Source organism: Brachycentrus maculatus, unplaced genomic scaffold (assembly GCF_059751285.1).
Source record: "Brachycentrus maculatus isolate JH-2025_06_01 unplaced genomic scaffold, ASM5975128v1 h1tg000038l, whole genome shotgun sequence".
Classification (NCBI taxonomy): domain Eukaryota; kingdom Metazoa; phylum Arthropoda; class Insecta; order Trichoptera; family Brachycentridae; genus Brachycentrus; species Brachycentrus maculatus.
Genome location: NW_028280792.1, coordinates 1,560,341 through 1,577,725, shown reverse-complemented (window position 1 = coordinate 1,577,725; position 17,385 = coordinate 1,560,341). Strand labels below are relative to the sequence as shown.

Sequence of the window (17,385 nt, the reverse complement as noted above, 5' to 3'; positions counted from 1 at the left end):
GTTCTTGAAAGGAGTGAGCGATATGCGTACTGTGTTTTTTTTATAAATAAAAAATATTTAAAAAATACAAATTAGTTTTACAAAACACTTTTATTAAAAACATTGATTTTTTCATTACAGTATGTAATTCCCAAACCTTTTAAATAATAAATTATTCACACGAGATTCAAATGTGAATTTACGTCATACTTTCCTGTCACAATCCCACAATGCAACAGATGTGATGTCTTTTACTCTATCTCTCCACTCCCCTCTTATTACCAGCCGACTTCTTCATCTCACTATAGCTGCCACATCGCATGTCTCCGATCACCTGGTCCATGTAGCAATCTCTTGGCGGCCTCTGTGGTTGCCGTCCCCGACCATTCCTTCTGCGATGGTGATGAGCAGACCCGGGCACCTGATATGACCCATCCACTTGGATCGTTATTGAACAATTCTTTTATAGAGGCGCCTTGTTTCTCCGGCTCTACTCGACATTTCGCAATTCTGGATGTAATCTGTCCAGTGTGTCCCCAGCCTGTGTCTATAGCACCTCATTTCAGAGGCGGTCAGACCCTCTCGTCCTCTCTAACTTATGGCCCACGTTTCGCACCCGCACAGCAGCACACTCCAGACATAAGTCTTAACAAAAAAATTCCGCCCACTGAAGTTTGTTTTTGGTGATTTGAAAATCTTGCATTTTAATCGCGCTTGCTGTATTCTGCTCACGATCTCTGCCTTGGAATGCCCATCTGCATTTTCTGTTACTTAAGTACACAAATTCCTTAATCTGTTTTATGTTGACTCCATGCAGCGTAACATTTGTACAAGTCTCCTCTCTTGACAACTACCATACATATCGTTTTGTCCTTATTGATTGTCATATTGTATGTACTTGGAAAACAGAATGGCCCACATTTTTTGTAATAAAATACTAAACAAATGTTTTTACTGTGTGTATCTCTGTAATTCTCAAATTTCTGCCATTGTCATGTAGCATGAACAAGTTACGGATATATATTATATGCTATGACAGTTTTCGACTTAATGTGTAATTTTATTAAGACAGATGCCAATAAAGAGTCTAAGATCAGAGGTGTTAAACACGTGGCTCTTAGATACTTTGCGTGGTCTTCAGTGATGATTCAGTAACACATTGTAAATTGCATTTTATTATAAATAACATATTGTGAATAAAAATAGGCTTCTGAGCCAGTGATATAGTAAAGATTACGAGGCTAGAGCCATTTCTGTGCAACTTTAATATGTTACTGCTTTCTTAATCTAAAATGCATAATTAACTAATTTTATCGATTATAGAAGTGCGGGGGTAGCTAACTCCTTATCATTTAAAATAGATTTTCTATTCCTTAATTCCAGTCCCATACACCTGTCCAAAGCGTTCGAATAGGAACATCCATTATCTTCAGATTCTAAAAATAACACATGAACATATTGTAATTACAAATCTGAGAATAATAAAATGTAAATACCAATGAAGTATAGTAATCAAACTAACCGGTGATAACTACCAGAGACAGGAATAAGGTCAGTATACCTGATGCCAGTTCCTTAAAGCAGGCCTGAAGCTGGCCCTCCAGCGCCGTTCTGCTCTGTTGGGAAGTGACGCTCTCCCGGATCAACTTGATGAACAAGCCTTCACTAGGAATGCCCCTATTGTCCACCTACAACCGACCATTTTAAGTGTCTACTTTTCCAATAATTTAAAACTTTTTCATTTTGTATTGTTTTATTTCTACTTTGGCAGGTGAGAAAATAAATTTGTCATAAGGTTAAACCACATTTTTGGTGCTTTATGACACATCAATCGCCACCATGAGTAGAAATTTGACATGAGTACAGAGAGAGTCAAATAAATAAAGGTCAATCAAGAGAATGAGTAACCATGTATGAAAATTAGAACTTTATGGTACATAATTTCACTCAAGGATGGTCCAAATACACATTTCAAAAATGTAATACCTGAAATATGAGCAAAATGTAGTGAAATGTTGAACTACCAAATGAATGAGTAAAGTTATTACATATTATGTATGGTTTTGGATTGCAATTTTGTTTTCAATTATCCACTGCCAGGGTGAGTTAGCTATTACACCTTACTTTCAATTAACACAAAAATCTCCCACTAGCCGTGCATTATCAATTTATTAAAAGAAATATTTGATATTTGTGATTGTGCGCTCCACTATGGTCCAGTATATGTACATATATAAAGAAAAGGGAAGTGTATAAACTACATCTACATATATTTATTAATGTCTTTAATATCATACTTTCCCACATTCAAGTATCATAAAAAATAAACAATTTTGTTTACATAAACTAAATATGTGTTTTATATTAGTTAATATTTCCAAATATGTAACTTACAACTTGAAGAATGGTGAATATACACTGGCCCAAGCACTGCAATAAATAAAACATTACTGTATAACATTCATACATATATCTACATACATATTATGTAACGGAAAAAACATTTTATCAAGTTCCCATCTTAACTCGTTGAAAAATTATTTTTTTACTTGATTTTTATTATGTATTTCCATAAATTTATAAAGTAAATGTACAAAACTAATTTTTAACAGTTAGTCAATTCAAAATATGTATATGGATTTGTTGGATTCTTTGATGAGTCATAATATAAAAATAAACATAAACAGTACCCGATTTCCAAATGTTCATAAGCACCGACAAACGGGCACAAACGGGCATGCAAGATAGGGAAAAAAATATTTTTGTGTTAATTTACAATCTGGGATATTCGGGACTACTAGATTCGGCGCCGGACATGAAGATATGAGTACATATGATATTGTATTACAAAGTTACCTGACAATTATTACTACATACGTACATATATATTCTTCATTAATATTAATTTGTGTTTTCGAGTAGATTTGTTTTTATTGTTTTTTTTCTATAGTAAGCTAATAGCTTATAATATTACAAATAAATTACTTTGCAAAATCAGCACAAACAGATTTTTTACTTTAAATTTGCCCAGCAATAGAACCTAAAAGGATATATTTAGTTTTTTTGGAACAAAACCTAAGAAATAAATTAAGACAATTTGTTTTGTACGTATTATTAATTAACTGAATCAATAATTACCTTCTGATATTAAAATGTCGGAAATGTTGGGAACAAGATTTAGTTTGTAAATATACCTACCTCATTTTCGTTAACACTTTTGGCGAGACGGTCAAACGTCCTCATGTTGGCAGATCTTATTCCTCGAGTCATGAAGGGATCGTACAAGTCTCCGGTCCTGTTGAGGTCCCTCACGCTCCGTGCCTCCTCGCCCCGCAGCAACTGGCGGAAGCCCGCGAGAGGCAGACCGGACCGCCACCCGCGGCTCTCCGACTTGTCTCTGGACACGCGCGTCGAGTTCTGGCCCCGCTGAGAGCTGTTCCTGCCGCTGTGGCTGTACACGCTGTCCAGGACGCCCGGGTCATCCTTGGGCTCGTCCCAGGAGCGGCCACTGCGCGGGTACTCCCACTCCTCGCTGTCGCTGTCGTCCACGGCTCGCGAGGATCGAGCTACGGGGGCTCTCCTCACTCGGAAGGCAGAGTAATCCCCTCCCATCTTGACAGAAGAAACGCTTTCCTTCGCAAATTTGGTCCTCGCTTCCTCTCCGGAATTTCTTATTCCCCCGCAATCCTCCATGGCTTTCTCTATTTCGTTTTTCATCACGTGAATATTTCCATTTGAATCTCCGGAAGAATAATAAAACTGTCCGGTAAATAATAAGGTTATTGAAATGATAATTCCATAAAACATTTTTAAAGGCACCAGTTAAACTGAGGATTCTTAAAATGCTTACTCGAATTTGTATTTATACTCTTCCGTGAATTATTTCATTAAGCATTATTTGTAGGCAATTTGAACATATCATACCATCCGTCACAACGAATAATTGCAGTAATTTTCTTGTCACTATAAATGAAAAAAATGCTCTTTATAATAGACAGGTTGCAAAAATGACAATGAAGTATGCATCGACTACATTTATCCAGTGGCGTATTAAGCATTTTGGTGGAAACTACTACAATTTACATTTGAGATCTTCTTTTCATATAATAAATCAATGCCTCACAAGAAAATTAAATGAATACAACTAAATGACACCTCAATACTAAGTAAGTAGCTTCACTACTAAAACCTGTTAATTTAAAACTTTTTTTTTCTCTTAAAAGTATAAAGGTATGCTAAACTTATCAACTTTACTCTTGTGTTTTGCATGCCGCTACACATGTATGGTATAAAATGATTTCTCAAAACATGAAGTTTCATTGATTGATTTGGCTGTTCTTTGTGGCAATATATATTTAACTTTTCAATTACCTACCATCAAATTAATATGTTAATAAAAATTATTAATATGCTGATTAAAGTTTTCACAAATTCAAAAATATTTGATAATGATGTTGAATGCATCAAAAGACGTTTCACATAAGATTAATTAGTAACTGTATGTATATTATATACAAAGTATAAGTCAAATATAAATAAATAAAAATTATGGCTTTAACATATTTTAGACTATCTTTAGAAATATTTTTACAAGAAATTGTTTGCAAAAACAGAGTAGTGTGGCGTTCTATTATCTCTGCCTACCCCTGCGAGAAGCAGCGTGATGGTTAGTTATATATCCACACGTACACACATTGATCAATAAAAGTGTGTAAAATCAAGATACATTGCAGGGTAGGGGTGTGAGAGATAAGAGGATATAATATAATTTTACAAAACTTTCCATTTGATACCGAAATTACCCATTTTAATTTTATGACAAATTTTGACAATACTGGACTTATAATCACGACATTACTGGCACATCACAACTATCAACGCGAGGCATTAGGTGTAATCCTTAAAATCGCCATAGATCGCCATAAATCGCCAGTAGATGAATACCATGTAACTATCTAAGCAATATGTCTACAATACTCAATTATTGAATCACTATATTAATGTACAAATACGTAACATTTCGAAATAGCGAATTGTGAGAGTCTAATATTGGAAAGTCAAGGACTCCCTGTATTATACGTAGTAAATTAGTTATAATAAATATTTTGTTGTAGTATGAGATACAAATAGTTATTTGTGTCGAATTCGATAAATATAAAAATAAACTAAATTGCTCCTTGGCCCGATGGGCGATGGCGATGGCGATGGGTGTTGCGACGTTTAGAGGCTAGTAGTGCAAGGTTTAGCGCAAGGGCGACCTGCCGCTGCTGTCGCCGCGAGTAGCCGGATGGTGTCTTTCATCACCGAATTCATTTCTCGTTAGGTAAGTAGCGGGTAGCGGGTAGCGTAACGTACCTACGCTCCACGCGGCTCTACTCTATCGCGTCACGTCAGTGGATACAATCGCAACATTATTTTTTGTTAACCGGTTTTGTTGGTATTTGGTGTTATTTTGTTTTTGTAAACACGGCATTTACTTCTCGAGAGAACCTTCAACGTGACTTTTAAATGCACAAATATATTAGTATTCATACGTTATTTACATATATTATCTTATCATGACTAAGAGACTGAGAGTTAATAATCACTCGAGAATTATCACGACAGAGAAATAGACACGGGCTATCGAATTAAAAAAACTGAGTTTAATTACGACTTATTTAAAAAGAAGTCGTTACTTTATTTTGTTTTAGGATTGATCATCGATGCACGGATTTCGTATTGCGTATTGCATATTTCTAGCCACTAACATATTTACAGATTTATCTAAAAAAAAACTTATTAAGCAGCAAAGAAATATAACCTAGAAAACAGAAAGTGACGAATACCCGATCGATTAAAATGTGACAGTTACCATTTTAGTAACATCTATACAGAGAAATAATAATTTAAAAAAAAACACCTACTTATGTCAATATAATATCAACCGTTTGCAAATTTATCGTGTAAAATAGGTACATAGGTAAATTTTTATTGCAGTTTTCTCATTGTTATTTTCACGACGTACGCAATATTGTAATCAATTAACAAAACTGGATTCTGTATTAATCTGTACCAGATTTATAACTCACACACCTCTAGTCACACCTCAAGTAGCTTCGGAGTCAATTTTCTTTTTTAAAAGTTTTATTTTTATTTTCTGGTCGATCACTAGATTGTTGGAGCAACTTAATCCATCTTAACTTGCAGCATCCAATGTATCCCTAGCTATCTCACCACGTCACGTGTCCTCCACGGTAGATATGAAAATTTACCTCTGTTAATATTCTCACTATTCATAATTCTAAAAGGTTACATAAAGTTATGTCGGTAACTATTATAAATTTGATTTGCTTTGAATTAAAAATAATTAATAAGAAAGGTGTGTTGGACGTGTGGAACGAACGATTGAGGAAAGAACGGTAAAAAAAATATGAGGCGAATGTACTTGGAAAAAGGAGCAGAGGAAGACCGAGAAAAACTAGGCACGATCAGGTATGCCAAATACTTGAAAGCGGTCAGGTTAGGAGTCGAAATAATAGGCGGGTATGTATGAGAAGATGCATGAACGCGGAAGAGGCGAAGAATGTTTGCAAAGACTGAGTGGTGTGGCGTTCTATTCTCTCTGCCTACCTCTGCGGGGAAGCGGCGTGATGGTTAGTTAGTTTTAAATAATTTCCTAACTACGATGACTAATATTCCCCACTAGGCGAGGACTTACCTCTACCTTACTACAGTATTGTGCCTTTAATAAATCAATAATTGATTATAATTATTGACAAAAAATGTGGGTTTCCCCACAAAGTGTTGAATTAACCTTTACAGCAAATCAATTCTGAATTCCACATACACATGTTTATCTACTTATATTATTTCAATGCGTATAATAAGTAAGCGTCATAAATTATGTGAATAGGAATCATTAAAAATAATCAGTTGGTATGTAAACTACAAGTAGATAAATGTTTTATAGACCAAAAAAATCTGTAAATCGTAGGCATATTATGTACGTATATACGTTTGTATATTTATTTACCTGCATACGTCCGTCGAACGTGGTGAAGCGATGGCGATGGTACCTACCTTTTTACACACGTAGATATATATTATGTACCTATTCGGCTGCTCTAAAGAAAACCACGTATCTCACATACTGCCAATTTTAGAGAATGATTTTATTTTTTATTTTTTTAAACTCTTTCATTTCTTGAAAGTAAATGACTCTTTCGAATTTCTAACATGCATCGTAACCCATTAAGTATAATAATTGCAAATATGTATTAAAAAACCCGCCCTATAGCAAATATTTTTTATTCTTATCAATGGCTATATATTATAATGTAGAAAACCGGATATTTATAAATGCATCAATTAATCTGTAAAATAATAACTATTATTTTTTGTCATTTTATTTATAGTATTAAATTTATTTATAATTCTACGACTAATGCATTTTCCACTCGCGCTATAAATAATGCGGAATTGAAAAAAGCGTAAGCTGAAAAATATACTTTTTTTAAATCGAATTTGTCAATGTGGGTGCGAGCTCTTGATTAGGGCGAGTCAATTTTTATTTATTATTTATTAACGATTAAAATCAGAAATGATGGTGGTGTTTTCGAGAAGCTGAGTAATCATTATCATGGCAATCGAGAGATACGTTTCGTATTCTAATATTGACAGCATAAATTCCGAATTCCACAAAAGCAAACACACTTTATGCGCGTTATAGGAGCGCATTAGAGGTGTTATGCACACTTATCACGTGCATACTGCTACATTTAAATTATTTTGTCATTGGAAATAATGTGGCATCAATTTAAAATAGGTATTTACAGAAGTTTCACAATTTAATATTTTTATTTTATTTATTTATTTACGAAATATACCGAAACATACATAATAATCATCATCGAAAGCTTTCGAACCGACAACCCACTCTTTCATAGAGACACTCGGAACTCTTCTCGGGTTATTCTTTTAAATCTTATCAACGAATATATTTTTTTCTTTTTATGATAATGACAGTAATATAACAAAATATATCTTATTAGATTACAAATTAAATCATTACAAATTGAAAATCATCGAATTACAAACATCGAAAAGTAGACGATGGATCGTATTGATTTTTTAACAAAAGTTTTGCGTTATATAAATCAGATAAATGAATGTAGCCTTTATAAATGAAAAGGTTCCCCACCCCTGGCCTTCTGCCCAAAGTTGACTTCTGATGTTTTAATTTAAATTCACTAAACATGTATTTACCCACCAATGCATCGAAGCGTAAAGGAACAATAATTTTAAAACATTTCCTAAATAGATAAGAAGTAGACCCGGACACGATACCACGGGACACGGGTATGCTGGACCCCTCGGAGATCGGAGGTAGCCTCCCATGGCGGCTGCACGACACGACGCGACGCGACGCTTGTATCGTGACGCCTCGCGCTGCACTCGTCTGTCCGGATTTTATTACGAAAGTTTTCTAAATATTCATATCGAAGTTTGGGAAAAATATAGACAATTAGCCGGAATTCCTTTTAATTACTTATAAAAACTCGCGATTGAGAATAGACTTGTTTACAATACATAAGAATTATTGTTTGTCACAAAATTTCCTGCGCTTATATTACAAGGAATAATATTTGACTAATTAAAACAACGCATGTATCGATAGATAGTTATAAGTGTAGGTACTTTTTTTAAATTATTGTACAACCATTTAAATAACTAATGATTAGTTTTTGAATATTTTCAAACCATATATAGATAAAACACTTTTGATTTGGTAGCAAATACCCATGGGTAATAATCATGATAATGTATTCTACCATGAAAATAAACGTCATTTCGTTAAATATACATAAAATTTTAAGAACAACTGCTTAGTAATCGTACTAACATGTTCTTGCGTTTTGCTGTTCAATTTTGAGGTGAACCTCAATTTAATAATATATTACGTATCTGTATTTTTTTCCTTAAACTTATCGTTTTGACATTGATCATAAATATAATTTATTTATTTATTTTATAAATGTTTATTTGTTATTTTTAAACTATCACCTCTAAAGAGTCCACTTTAATGTTTATGGTACTATGAGCTATAATTGTTTATAAAAATGAGTAATGGAGATTTCTTTCTTCTTTACATTGTGCGCATACGTTGTTCGCTCCCTGCGTAGTCGCAGTCTGTGAAAACTCGTAAATAACATAGGTATCGAATTGTGTTCCGGGTTTCCGAGACTATGTATCCAACTCCAAGAGTGCTGTGATTGAACTGGTTACCGACCATGAAAAGGTGTGCGGGTTCGAGTGTGGATGTGTGCATATGTATGTATATGCTATGACGTAAAACATTTAGATACAATTACCAAATTTGCGAGAAATCACGCTATACCATCAGCTATAAAACCAGGATGAACAATGGAGATATATCAGTCTTATAGTTGCCATAGGCGTGTTATTAACATCTCAAGTGGCCCTGATGGTGTTATGATGAAGGTAGGCTCTACTTTTTACTATCGGCAGATTACACCTAGTTTTAAAAATTGCGACCGATTTTATCACTTTGTATAAGGCTAATTCATATAAAATGCACATTAATTAACGAAGGAAGGATAGGAGTGAGTAAATTGATCGAGTGAATGACCCGGGTATCTATGCTCCATCCTAGGTGCCTACTACTAGGTACTCGGTATTAGGGATATTCAGTTACACCAAGAAGTAATGTAGCAAAATGAGAAATGGGAATCACTCATCGGGAATATTGTATATATGACTTATGTCTGTAATGTTTTAAAAGTATAGCCGGGTAATTAATGTTTTGTTAATGGTTTGAAATAATAAAAAAATGTTCCTAAGTATATGAAATACTCGTACAATGCGTTTTAGTTATACCTAGCAGTTATGTGGGAGACGTGAAGTTTTATTTTTATCTTATCTTGTGTGATTTTATGTTGATGACATAAATAAGGATAATAAAATAAATAAAATAAAATACACATTGATATTATTCCACTTGCCAAATTAATTTACTTTGACATTCTCCTCACTGGGTTGATAAATAACGATCATAAGTAAGAATGTTCCGAGTATGTATATTCCCACGCCCGGAGCAGTGTCACATACAGTAAGTCCTTAAGAGTGACCTGAATTATTGGAAGTATATCGTGATTGGACGTTAATACGAGATGACGTTGCAGGTGCAGATATCCTATCTGTGCGCGCTCGCCGTGCTGGGATGCTGCCTGGGCGCGCCCGCGCAGGAGCCGGCTCCGGAGCTGCAGCCGGCCGCCGCCGTCTCCGCTCAAGGTACCCACCCCTCTCGGCAGACCAGACCCGCCCTCCGCGACACGCTGTCGTCCGAAAAATAATCCCGTAATCCTGTATTCCAGATGATTTGGAGCCTGCAGAGACGCATTGGGGACACGGCGGAGGTTACGGTGGCGGAGGTTTCGGTGGCGGAGGTTTCGGCGGCTTTGGCGGCTTCGGGGGCTTCGGAGGCGGCGGGTACGGGGGCCACGGTGGGTACGGGGGTCACGGGGGCTACGGGGGCCATCGAGGGTTCGGCGGAGGGGGATTCGGCGGTGGTGGCTTCGGGGGATTCGGGGGATTCGGCGGAGGAGGCTTTGGGGGATATGGAGGACACGGAGGACACGGTGGCTGGGGAGGAGGCCACAGGAGGTCCTTCGGAGGCGGGATCGGCGGAGTGCTACTGATAGGAGGTTTCCGCGGTCACGGTCACGGATTCCATGGTTGATCTGTTCTTACTCTCTAAAGACTGCAATCTTCATCTGATGATGAACTACTATGCCTTCTTTTAAGGTGCTATTTTCTAATATTTAGAATGTCAATGCTCGTATATGATCTGAATAAATACATACTTTGGCTTGAGCTTCCTCTTTTCCCATTCCCCCTTTCCACCCTCTCGTCCTCTTCCGGGTACTTCGCAAATGTGGAATTTTGTATTTGAACCAGAACAAGTACTAGTTTTGTAAAACTCGTATGTGTATGTGTAACTTAACGTAACTGATCGGTTTAATTCCCAAATAAAATAAATATTTATATACCTAACATTTTGTATCATTTTAGCTATAACCTACCTACCCACCTATAAAGGTAGGTAAATTTAAAAATAAGACCCCATTTTCATAGATACAAATTATAATTAAACCCGGGACTGATCGCTTTGTCATCATGCAAGTAACGATCAAAATAACGCTCCATCGATACGATGCAGTGCCCCATGCATCATCGGGTACGGATAAGGGTTTAAAGAAAATAAGAATAAATAAAAAAATACCTTTTTTTTATCACAAACATTGAAACTCTGGTTTCCGTGACACTTAAGATATGAATATTCACGATGAGCCTCTGACTTAGAGAGTAAAAAATATGAATTAAATAATATTTTAATAACAAATATAAATACATACAATAATAGTACAATTGAAAAAAATTTCACACGGAAAACTTTATGTTACATGGACTGCAAGTACTGAATATGGGAGGAAAATTAAAATAAAATATTATACAACACACTTTAACTGTAGGTTTAGTTCAGCATAAAAGTATTGCCGTATTGGAATTACAGCCCAAAAAATAAAATATACGAGTATATTATAAAATCAAAAGTTTTAGTGCAAGTTGTGTGCCAAATATCAAATACGTGTAATGATTATGGCTAAATACGATCTTATTTCTTAGTATAGCTTTAATTTATACAAGACACTCAGTTCGGCAGCTTATTTATTTCAAAAGCGGGAAGAATAAAATAAGGTCCAGTAATGAAGATGAAGTGGATGAAGCGTTAATTCAAAGACGAGACGAGAGGGTTTCCTGCGCCTGATAATAGAGGGAAGTGACGCCAGAGGACGCCCGCGCCGCGCGCCGCGAATATCTTCGCGACTTATACGAGGAAACGGGTTGTTTGACGTACGAGGAGCTGAAGAGGGTTTCGCAAAATAGACCGGAGTGGCGAAGGAGGTGTCATTTGTTACTGCGGACTAATCCACAGGATTGAGAGCACAGAAGAAGATAGAAATATTCCGAAGCAGCATTATTGTGGGCAAAAATACTTAGGCTTGTTTTACGTTTGTTATTTTTCTCAATTTTTATCATATTATTCTGTAATGGAATCTTGTTTTCATTTCTCCTATTTTTAAGTAGTATAGAATAAGCTGATTTCTTGGAATCTCTTAAAAATAAAATAATTCAACCACAATCCCCTTTGCTGCTGACAAAATAGTATTCGCGTTCTTCGATGATCCTCTTTACGCTCATTGACGACTATTACGACTAAAGTAAATATGTGGTAAAATGGCTCCATACTTCATATATACATACATACATTACAAACGTCCAGTGGATTACGGATTGACAGCGTTAAACACCGCGTTGAATTCGTCATTTCACTTGGGCCTTTCTTTCGTCCTATCGGTAGGTACTAAAAACACTTTAAGCCTCTGTAGAACGTACAAAATGTGTCGCTTCCAATATATGTAGATACATACATTTGAACTGAGCAACACTACATAATGACATTTGACAACCGCGAATTTAGAATTAATCTCGTTTTTTAATTGTATTTCTTTACCTATTTTTTTTCTGAACAACCGATCCTCTATAAAATTATTCCTATCTCCGAATTAATTCGAACATAAATAGCCTATCTGCAGCAGAATACATAAATAAGTAGGTGCATACTGTTAGTAAGTGATGTTACAAGACGACATAGTAAAATTATTATAATGCATTTTATACAGAGTGTTAATTGACTTATTAGCAATTAGGGTGTAAATAGTTGCACATTAAATTTGATATTAACCTTGTTAACAATGTGATTAATCTCCGAAGCTCGTGTCACGGACGGTCTTTGTTTGTGTACGGGGATTCCCAGTTCCCGCCAGTCGCCAGTCGCCAGCCGGCGGCGGCGGAGCGCGGAAGGTCGCGCGGCGGGAGCGCGTGGGCGCGGCTGCTTCACCGCGACGCGCGACGGAGGACAGTTCCTATCAAAGGACATTTCCATATTAATATCATATACGAGCATACATCCACTCTCTGTGCGCGACACGACACCGGATGCTTGTGAGGAACCCACTGACCCAATTCTCTGACCTTTCCGATGACACGAAGGTGTCGATGAATAGTTGAACGACCAAATCCAAACTTATCTGCCAGTCCTTCGACAGTTACGGTGGGATTCTGTTTCCCAGATTCCGCAGGATATCCTCATCGAGCTAAACGGCCCTCGCAGGATGAGTCTCATTTTTCAGACTATAGTTTGGGTTTGAAATTTCTGGAACCACCGTTGACATTAGGTTTTAATATGCGACATTAGTTTCCTATTCGATTTGGCTTTTTAGAGAACTCTTGCATTGATAACCACATAAAAAGTATACTCGTGTAACACAGTGAAACCTCGATTAATTTGAGGGAGGGAATGTCCATTGAAGCCGAACGTCCGTTATATAAAAATAGGTTTAAAATAAATAAATAAACTTTAAAATACGAAGACTGTATGTATTTAGATATAAATAAACAATACAAAACACATTATTTTTTTTATATCTCATCAAAAATGAAGGAGAATATGGAAGTCTGGGCATTTACGGGGCTGACGACCGTCATAGGCTGGTTTAAGTAATCACTTTACACACGTGTAACATTCACCAATTCTACCCATTATTGACGACCACACTACTCCAATTCTTGGAAGTTTTATATATATGAAACAATTTAGAAACCTTGTTCTTATATGTGAGGTCGAATCCTGGATTATAATCACATACACGAGTAACGCCAGAAAATATTGTTTTCGTTTTTATTAGTTAAGCTTATAATTTGACCAGTTAATTTATTTACAACATTTTGAGTGTGTCCAAATACTTGTTCACAAATCTGGATTATCTCCAATTATTATCTCCTATAATTGGAGATAATCCAGATTTGTGAACAAGTATTTGGACACACTTTAAATGTTGTATACAAAACACAAACAAATGTATATTTATTGTCTTCCTTATTAATTCCTTTTTCAAAGCGGTGATCCTGCTTTGAAAAAGGAATCAAGATTTGTTTGCACTTTTAAATTTGATGTTTAAAAAAAAATCAACTTTCTAAGATTACGAAAATGCGTATAGTTGAGCTTCGTTATCTGACGAAGAGTCAATAAATGTTATTAGATCGTCGAGATGTGATCTTATCACTGATAACTCAGTGTTGTTGTTGCTCCGTCTACGAGCAGGACGCGGACGGCATTATGTCTCAAATTCTAGTGCTAGACGTATGATATGATTATAATGGTCGCTAAAAATTGTTAACATGCAGCGAGATATGAATTTAAGCATGTAAAATATTAAAAGGACATTTCTTTGACCTGATTTTTTGTCCGTTATATCGAGGTTTCACTGTTATATAATATTATCTAAAATAATGCGGTTTTCCCATATAACTATGCGTTGAAATATTTATTTCTTCTCACTCGTGTTTTGAAGATCATCTATGAAATTTAGTTTTTTATTTACTTAATGTCAATTTAAGAAAAAAAAACAGTTAAAAAGTATTATTGAATAATTCAATAGTGGGTCAGGTATCACCCAAAATTGGGTGCTTTGCCAGTAAATTAAAAAATTCAATAGTGGAGCTTTGCTGCCTCTGTGTTCACGTCATGCATTTGAATTGTTTTGCGATATACTTACTACCGAAATTGTCGCTTAAAAATATTGATTTCGTTCTTTAAATAGTGAAGGAGAAATAAATATTAATTTATAATTAATAATAATAATAAGGCGGTATACCCATCAAATAATCTAAACGATCGGATCGTTGGAAATCGTTTGAATATTTTGTGAAAATAAAGAAATAGCCTTGTAAAAATATAATATCTTCAAGTTTAAAATATAATAGAGATTTTAATTTTCAACTTTAAAAGCTTATTACTAAACAACTCTATTGAATATACTGAGATACATAGAGTTTAATTGTATAAAAAAGTTGAGAACAATATCGAGCAACGTGGTTATTCCAGTAGAGTTTTTTCTTCAATACATATTTTATTTAAACGGGCGTATTAACCGTTCATTCCATATTCCGTGTATAGTATGAGTAGGTAATAAGGTTGATATTATTATTTCGCAATATGAACGGACGGCAATGACGGCATTTCTAGAGAAATTAATATATAGAATGCGCGCTTTTCTCCTTGGAATCATTTCGACTATAAAAGGTTCGCGCAATTCTCCACTCCAACATATCTCGAACAGAGAGTGGTGTAGTTTGATCACTTAACAGAAAATAACTTTGTTATTTAAGTCATAATGAAAATGGTGGGTAGAACTGTCGTGATGATATAAGATAGGTGAAAGGGGTCCCCTTCGGAGTTTTTATGTTTTTATTATTGAATATTTGCATTTCAGATGTTCGTCACGATCACCCTTGCCGCCTTGGCGTTGTGCGCGGCCGCGCTGCCCGCTCCCGCCCCCGCCCCCGCAGGCGACCTGGAGGGCTCCGAGACTGCCCACTACGGGGGCCACTACGGCGGGTTCGGGGGTGGACATGGCGGGTTCGGGGGCGGTTATGGCGGGTTCGGAGGAGGCCATGGCGGGTTCGGAGGAGGCCATGGCGGGTTCGGGGGCGGCCATCACGGGTTCGGAGGCGGTCACGGAGGGTTCGGAGGTGGCCATGGATTCGGAGGCGGACATCACGGGTTCGGAGGTGGCCATCATGGGTTCGGAGGCGGCTACGGAGGGTTCGGAGGCGGTCACGGAGGATTCGGCGGATTCGGGGGCCACAGGGGGCACGGCCATCACGGATTTTTTGGTTAAACTCGATCACGGTGTTTTAATACAAAAATCAAACATTAAGTGATTAAATGAGTTATGTGTGAATAAGCATAATTTCTTATTGTATAAAGGAGAAGATGAACGTGTAATGCAATTATTGAATAGTTTGTTAATATTTTTTTAATATAATATTTATTTACAATTCTTTGTCTCATTTTAAAATACGCCTACTACTATACTGGTAGTAGTGTTTGTAATATACGAGGAAGTGAAGATACACAATCAAAGGATAAGGTTTATTTGTGAAGAGAATTTTAACGAGTATTATTTGTAGCGACGGCAGTCACTTTGTGGTTTTACTTAGTAAATACCACTATTTCTTCACACATAGTGGTATTTACTTAGTAAAACTTAAACTTGATTTTAAAATTTGTCATTGGGACGTTGAAGGATGAAAATAGGAGCTGTTTCTTTAATTTATTTATTAATTCTTATTTTTCATCAGCGGGAACATGGCTTTTAGTCATTGCGTCATTGCCATATTGTTTAGCAGTTTGTGAATTTTCGTAATCATATTTTTTAGGATTTCTACGTTATCGTTCTTGTGTGTGGTTGTTATCTATTAAATGATTAGCGAACTGTGAAAAATTATTATTTCTTAAACATAATTTTAAACAATTCTTAAACATAGTTTTTTCACAACATCACATTTTCACAACATTTTGAATGTGTCCAAATACTTGTTCACAAATCTGGATTATCTCCAATTATAGGAGTTAGTTTCATATTATTTTTGACATCTCATCAAAGATGAAGAGGAATATGAAAGTCTGGGCATTTACGGGGCTGATGACTGTCATGGGCTGGTTTTAGTGATACACACGTGTAACATTCACCAATTCTACCCATTATTGACAACCACACTACTCCAATTCTTGGAAGTTTTATATATATGAAACAATTTAGAAACCTTGTTCTTATAATATGTGGGGTCCGAATCCTGGATTATAATCACATATATGACGACCGTAAATGTCAGCCCCGTAAATGCCCAGACTTCCATATTCTTCTTCATCTTTGATGAGATGTCAAAAAATAATATGAAAATAACTCCTGTAATTGGAGATAATCCAGATTTTGTGAACAAGTATTTGGACACACTCAAAATGTTGTAAATAAATTATCTGGTCAAATTATAAGCTTAAATAATAAAAATGAAAATGGTATTTTCTGGCGTTTCTCATGTGTGTGATTATAATCCAGGATTTGGACCTTAAGGACCGTTAAGAAATACTTAAAATAATGGAGAAAAACTAGATTACGCTGTGCCTTCCCGTATTTATGTATCACTGTCATTGCAAGGATTACGCATGGTAGAGAGAGGGAGGTGGGGGGGAGTAAGAGAAGTAGGCAACAATAATATATTTTGCCAACCAACAAATAACAGCGCATCTTCTTGTCGAGAAAGGTTATTTTTCAAATTATCATAATTAATGAAATTATTAACAGTTAATAAAATTAGTACAGGCTGTTACAAATACAAATAGTCTTAAAATATCCTTTATACGTAGAGTATATTAGATTCGATCGTTCACCCGAGTGAAAATGGTCCATTATTTAATATTTTTTATTTTATTTACTA

The 17,385-nt window shown here is 35.8% G+C and overlaps 3 protein-coding genes across 19 annotated transcripts; 2 read left to right on the top strand and 1 right to left on the bottom strand.

Annotated features, from left to right (window-relative positions):
• Nucleotides 1-75: 75 nt before the first annotated feature.
• Nucleotides 76-12,924, bottom strand: LOC148312604 (uncharacterized). 17 transcript variants are annotated; one of them, XM_088276465.1, is made up of 6 exons: nt 5,783-6,195; nt 3,830-3,942; nt 3,178-3,738; nt 2,374-2,409; nt 1,502-1,667; nt 76-1,415 (listed from the first exon to the last, which is right to left on the bottom strand). In XM_088276465.1, the coding sequence occupies exons 3-6, from the start codon at nt 3,694-3,696 to the stop codon at nt 1,297-1,299; spliced, it is 840 nt and encodes a 279-aa protein (XP_088132591.1). In that variant the 5' UTR covers nt 3,697-3,738; nt 3,830-3,942; nt 5,783-6,195; the 3' UTR covers nt 76-1,296. The 17 variants fall into 17 exon arrangements, with proteins under 17 accessions (XP_088132591.1, XP_088132582.1, XP_088132587.1 ...); XM_088276456.1 differs by lacking the exon at nt 5,783-6,195 and adding an exon at nt 12,788-12,924 and having other exon boundaries at nt 3,178-3,942; XM_088276461.1 differs by lacking the exon at nt 5,783-6,195 and adding an exon at nt 12,788-12,924 and having other exon boundaries at nt 1,541-1,667; nt 3,178-3,942.
• LOC148312605 (uncharacterized) lies at nt 9,395-11,034 on the top strand. The gene is made up of 3 exons (XM_088276555.1): nt 9,395-9,462; nt 10,164-10,272; nt 10,356-11,034. Exons 1-3 carry the CDS (start codon nt 9,454-9,456, stop codon nt 10,718-10,720), a joined length of 483 nt encoding a protein of 160 aa, XP_088132681.1. The 5' UTR covers nt 9,395-9,453; the 3' UTR covers nt 10,721-11,034.
• LOC148312603 (uncharacterized) lies at nt 11,158-16,517 on the top strand. The gene is made up of 3 exons (XM_088276608.1): nt 11,158-11,163; nt 12,764-13,047; nt 15,378-16,517. The coding sequence occupies exons 1-3, from the start codon at nt 11,158-11,160 to the stop codon at nt 15,826-15,828; spliced, it is 741 nt and encodes a 246-aa protein (XP_088132734.1). The 3' UTR covers nt 15,829-16,517.
• The last annotated feature ends 868 nt before the right edge of the window (nt 16,518-17,385 follow it).

What these genes read in the sequence shown, in the direction of transcription:
- LOC148312604 (XM_088276456.1), bottom strand. Translation starts at nt 3,786, where the DNA reads ATGTTTTATGGAATTATCATTTCAATAACCTTATTATTTACCGGACAG. An exon ending in AAAGTGTTAACGAAAATGAG is followed by an intron (nt 2,410 to 3,177) that starts GTAGGTATATTT and finishes TATTTATTGCAG; the next exon opens with TGCTTGGGCCAGTGTATATT. An exon ending in TATTCACCATTCTTCAAGTT is followed by an intron (nt 1,668 to 2,373) that starts GTAAGTTACATA and finishes GGTCGGTTGTAG; the next exon opens with GTGGACAATAGGGGCATTCC.
- LOC148312605 (XM_088276555.1), top strand. An exon ending in CGCCGCCGTCTCCGCTCAAG is followed by an intron (nt 10,273 to 10,355) that starts GTACCCACCCCT and finishes CCTGTATTCCAG; the next exon opens with ATGATTTGGAGCCTGCAGAG.
- LOC148312603 (XM_088276608.1), top strand. An exon ending in CGACACGACACCGGATGCTT is followed by an intron (nt 13,048 to 15,377) that starts GTGAGGAACCCA and finishes TTTGCATTTCAG; the next exon opens with ATGTTCGTCACGATCACCCT.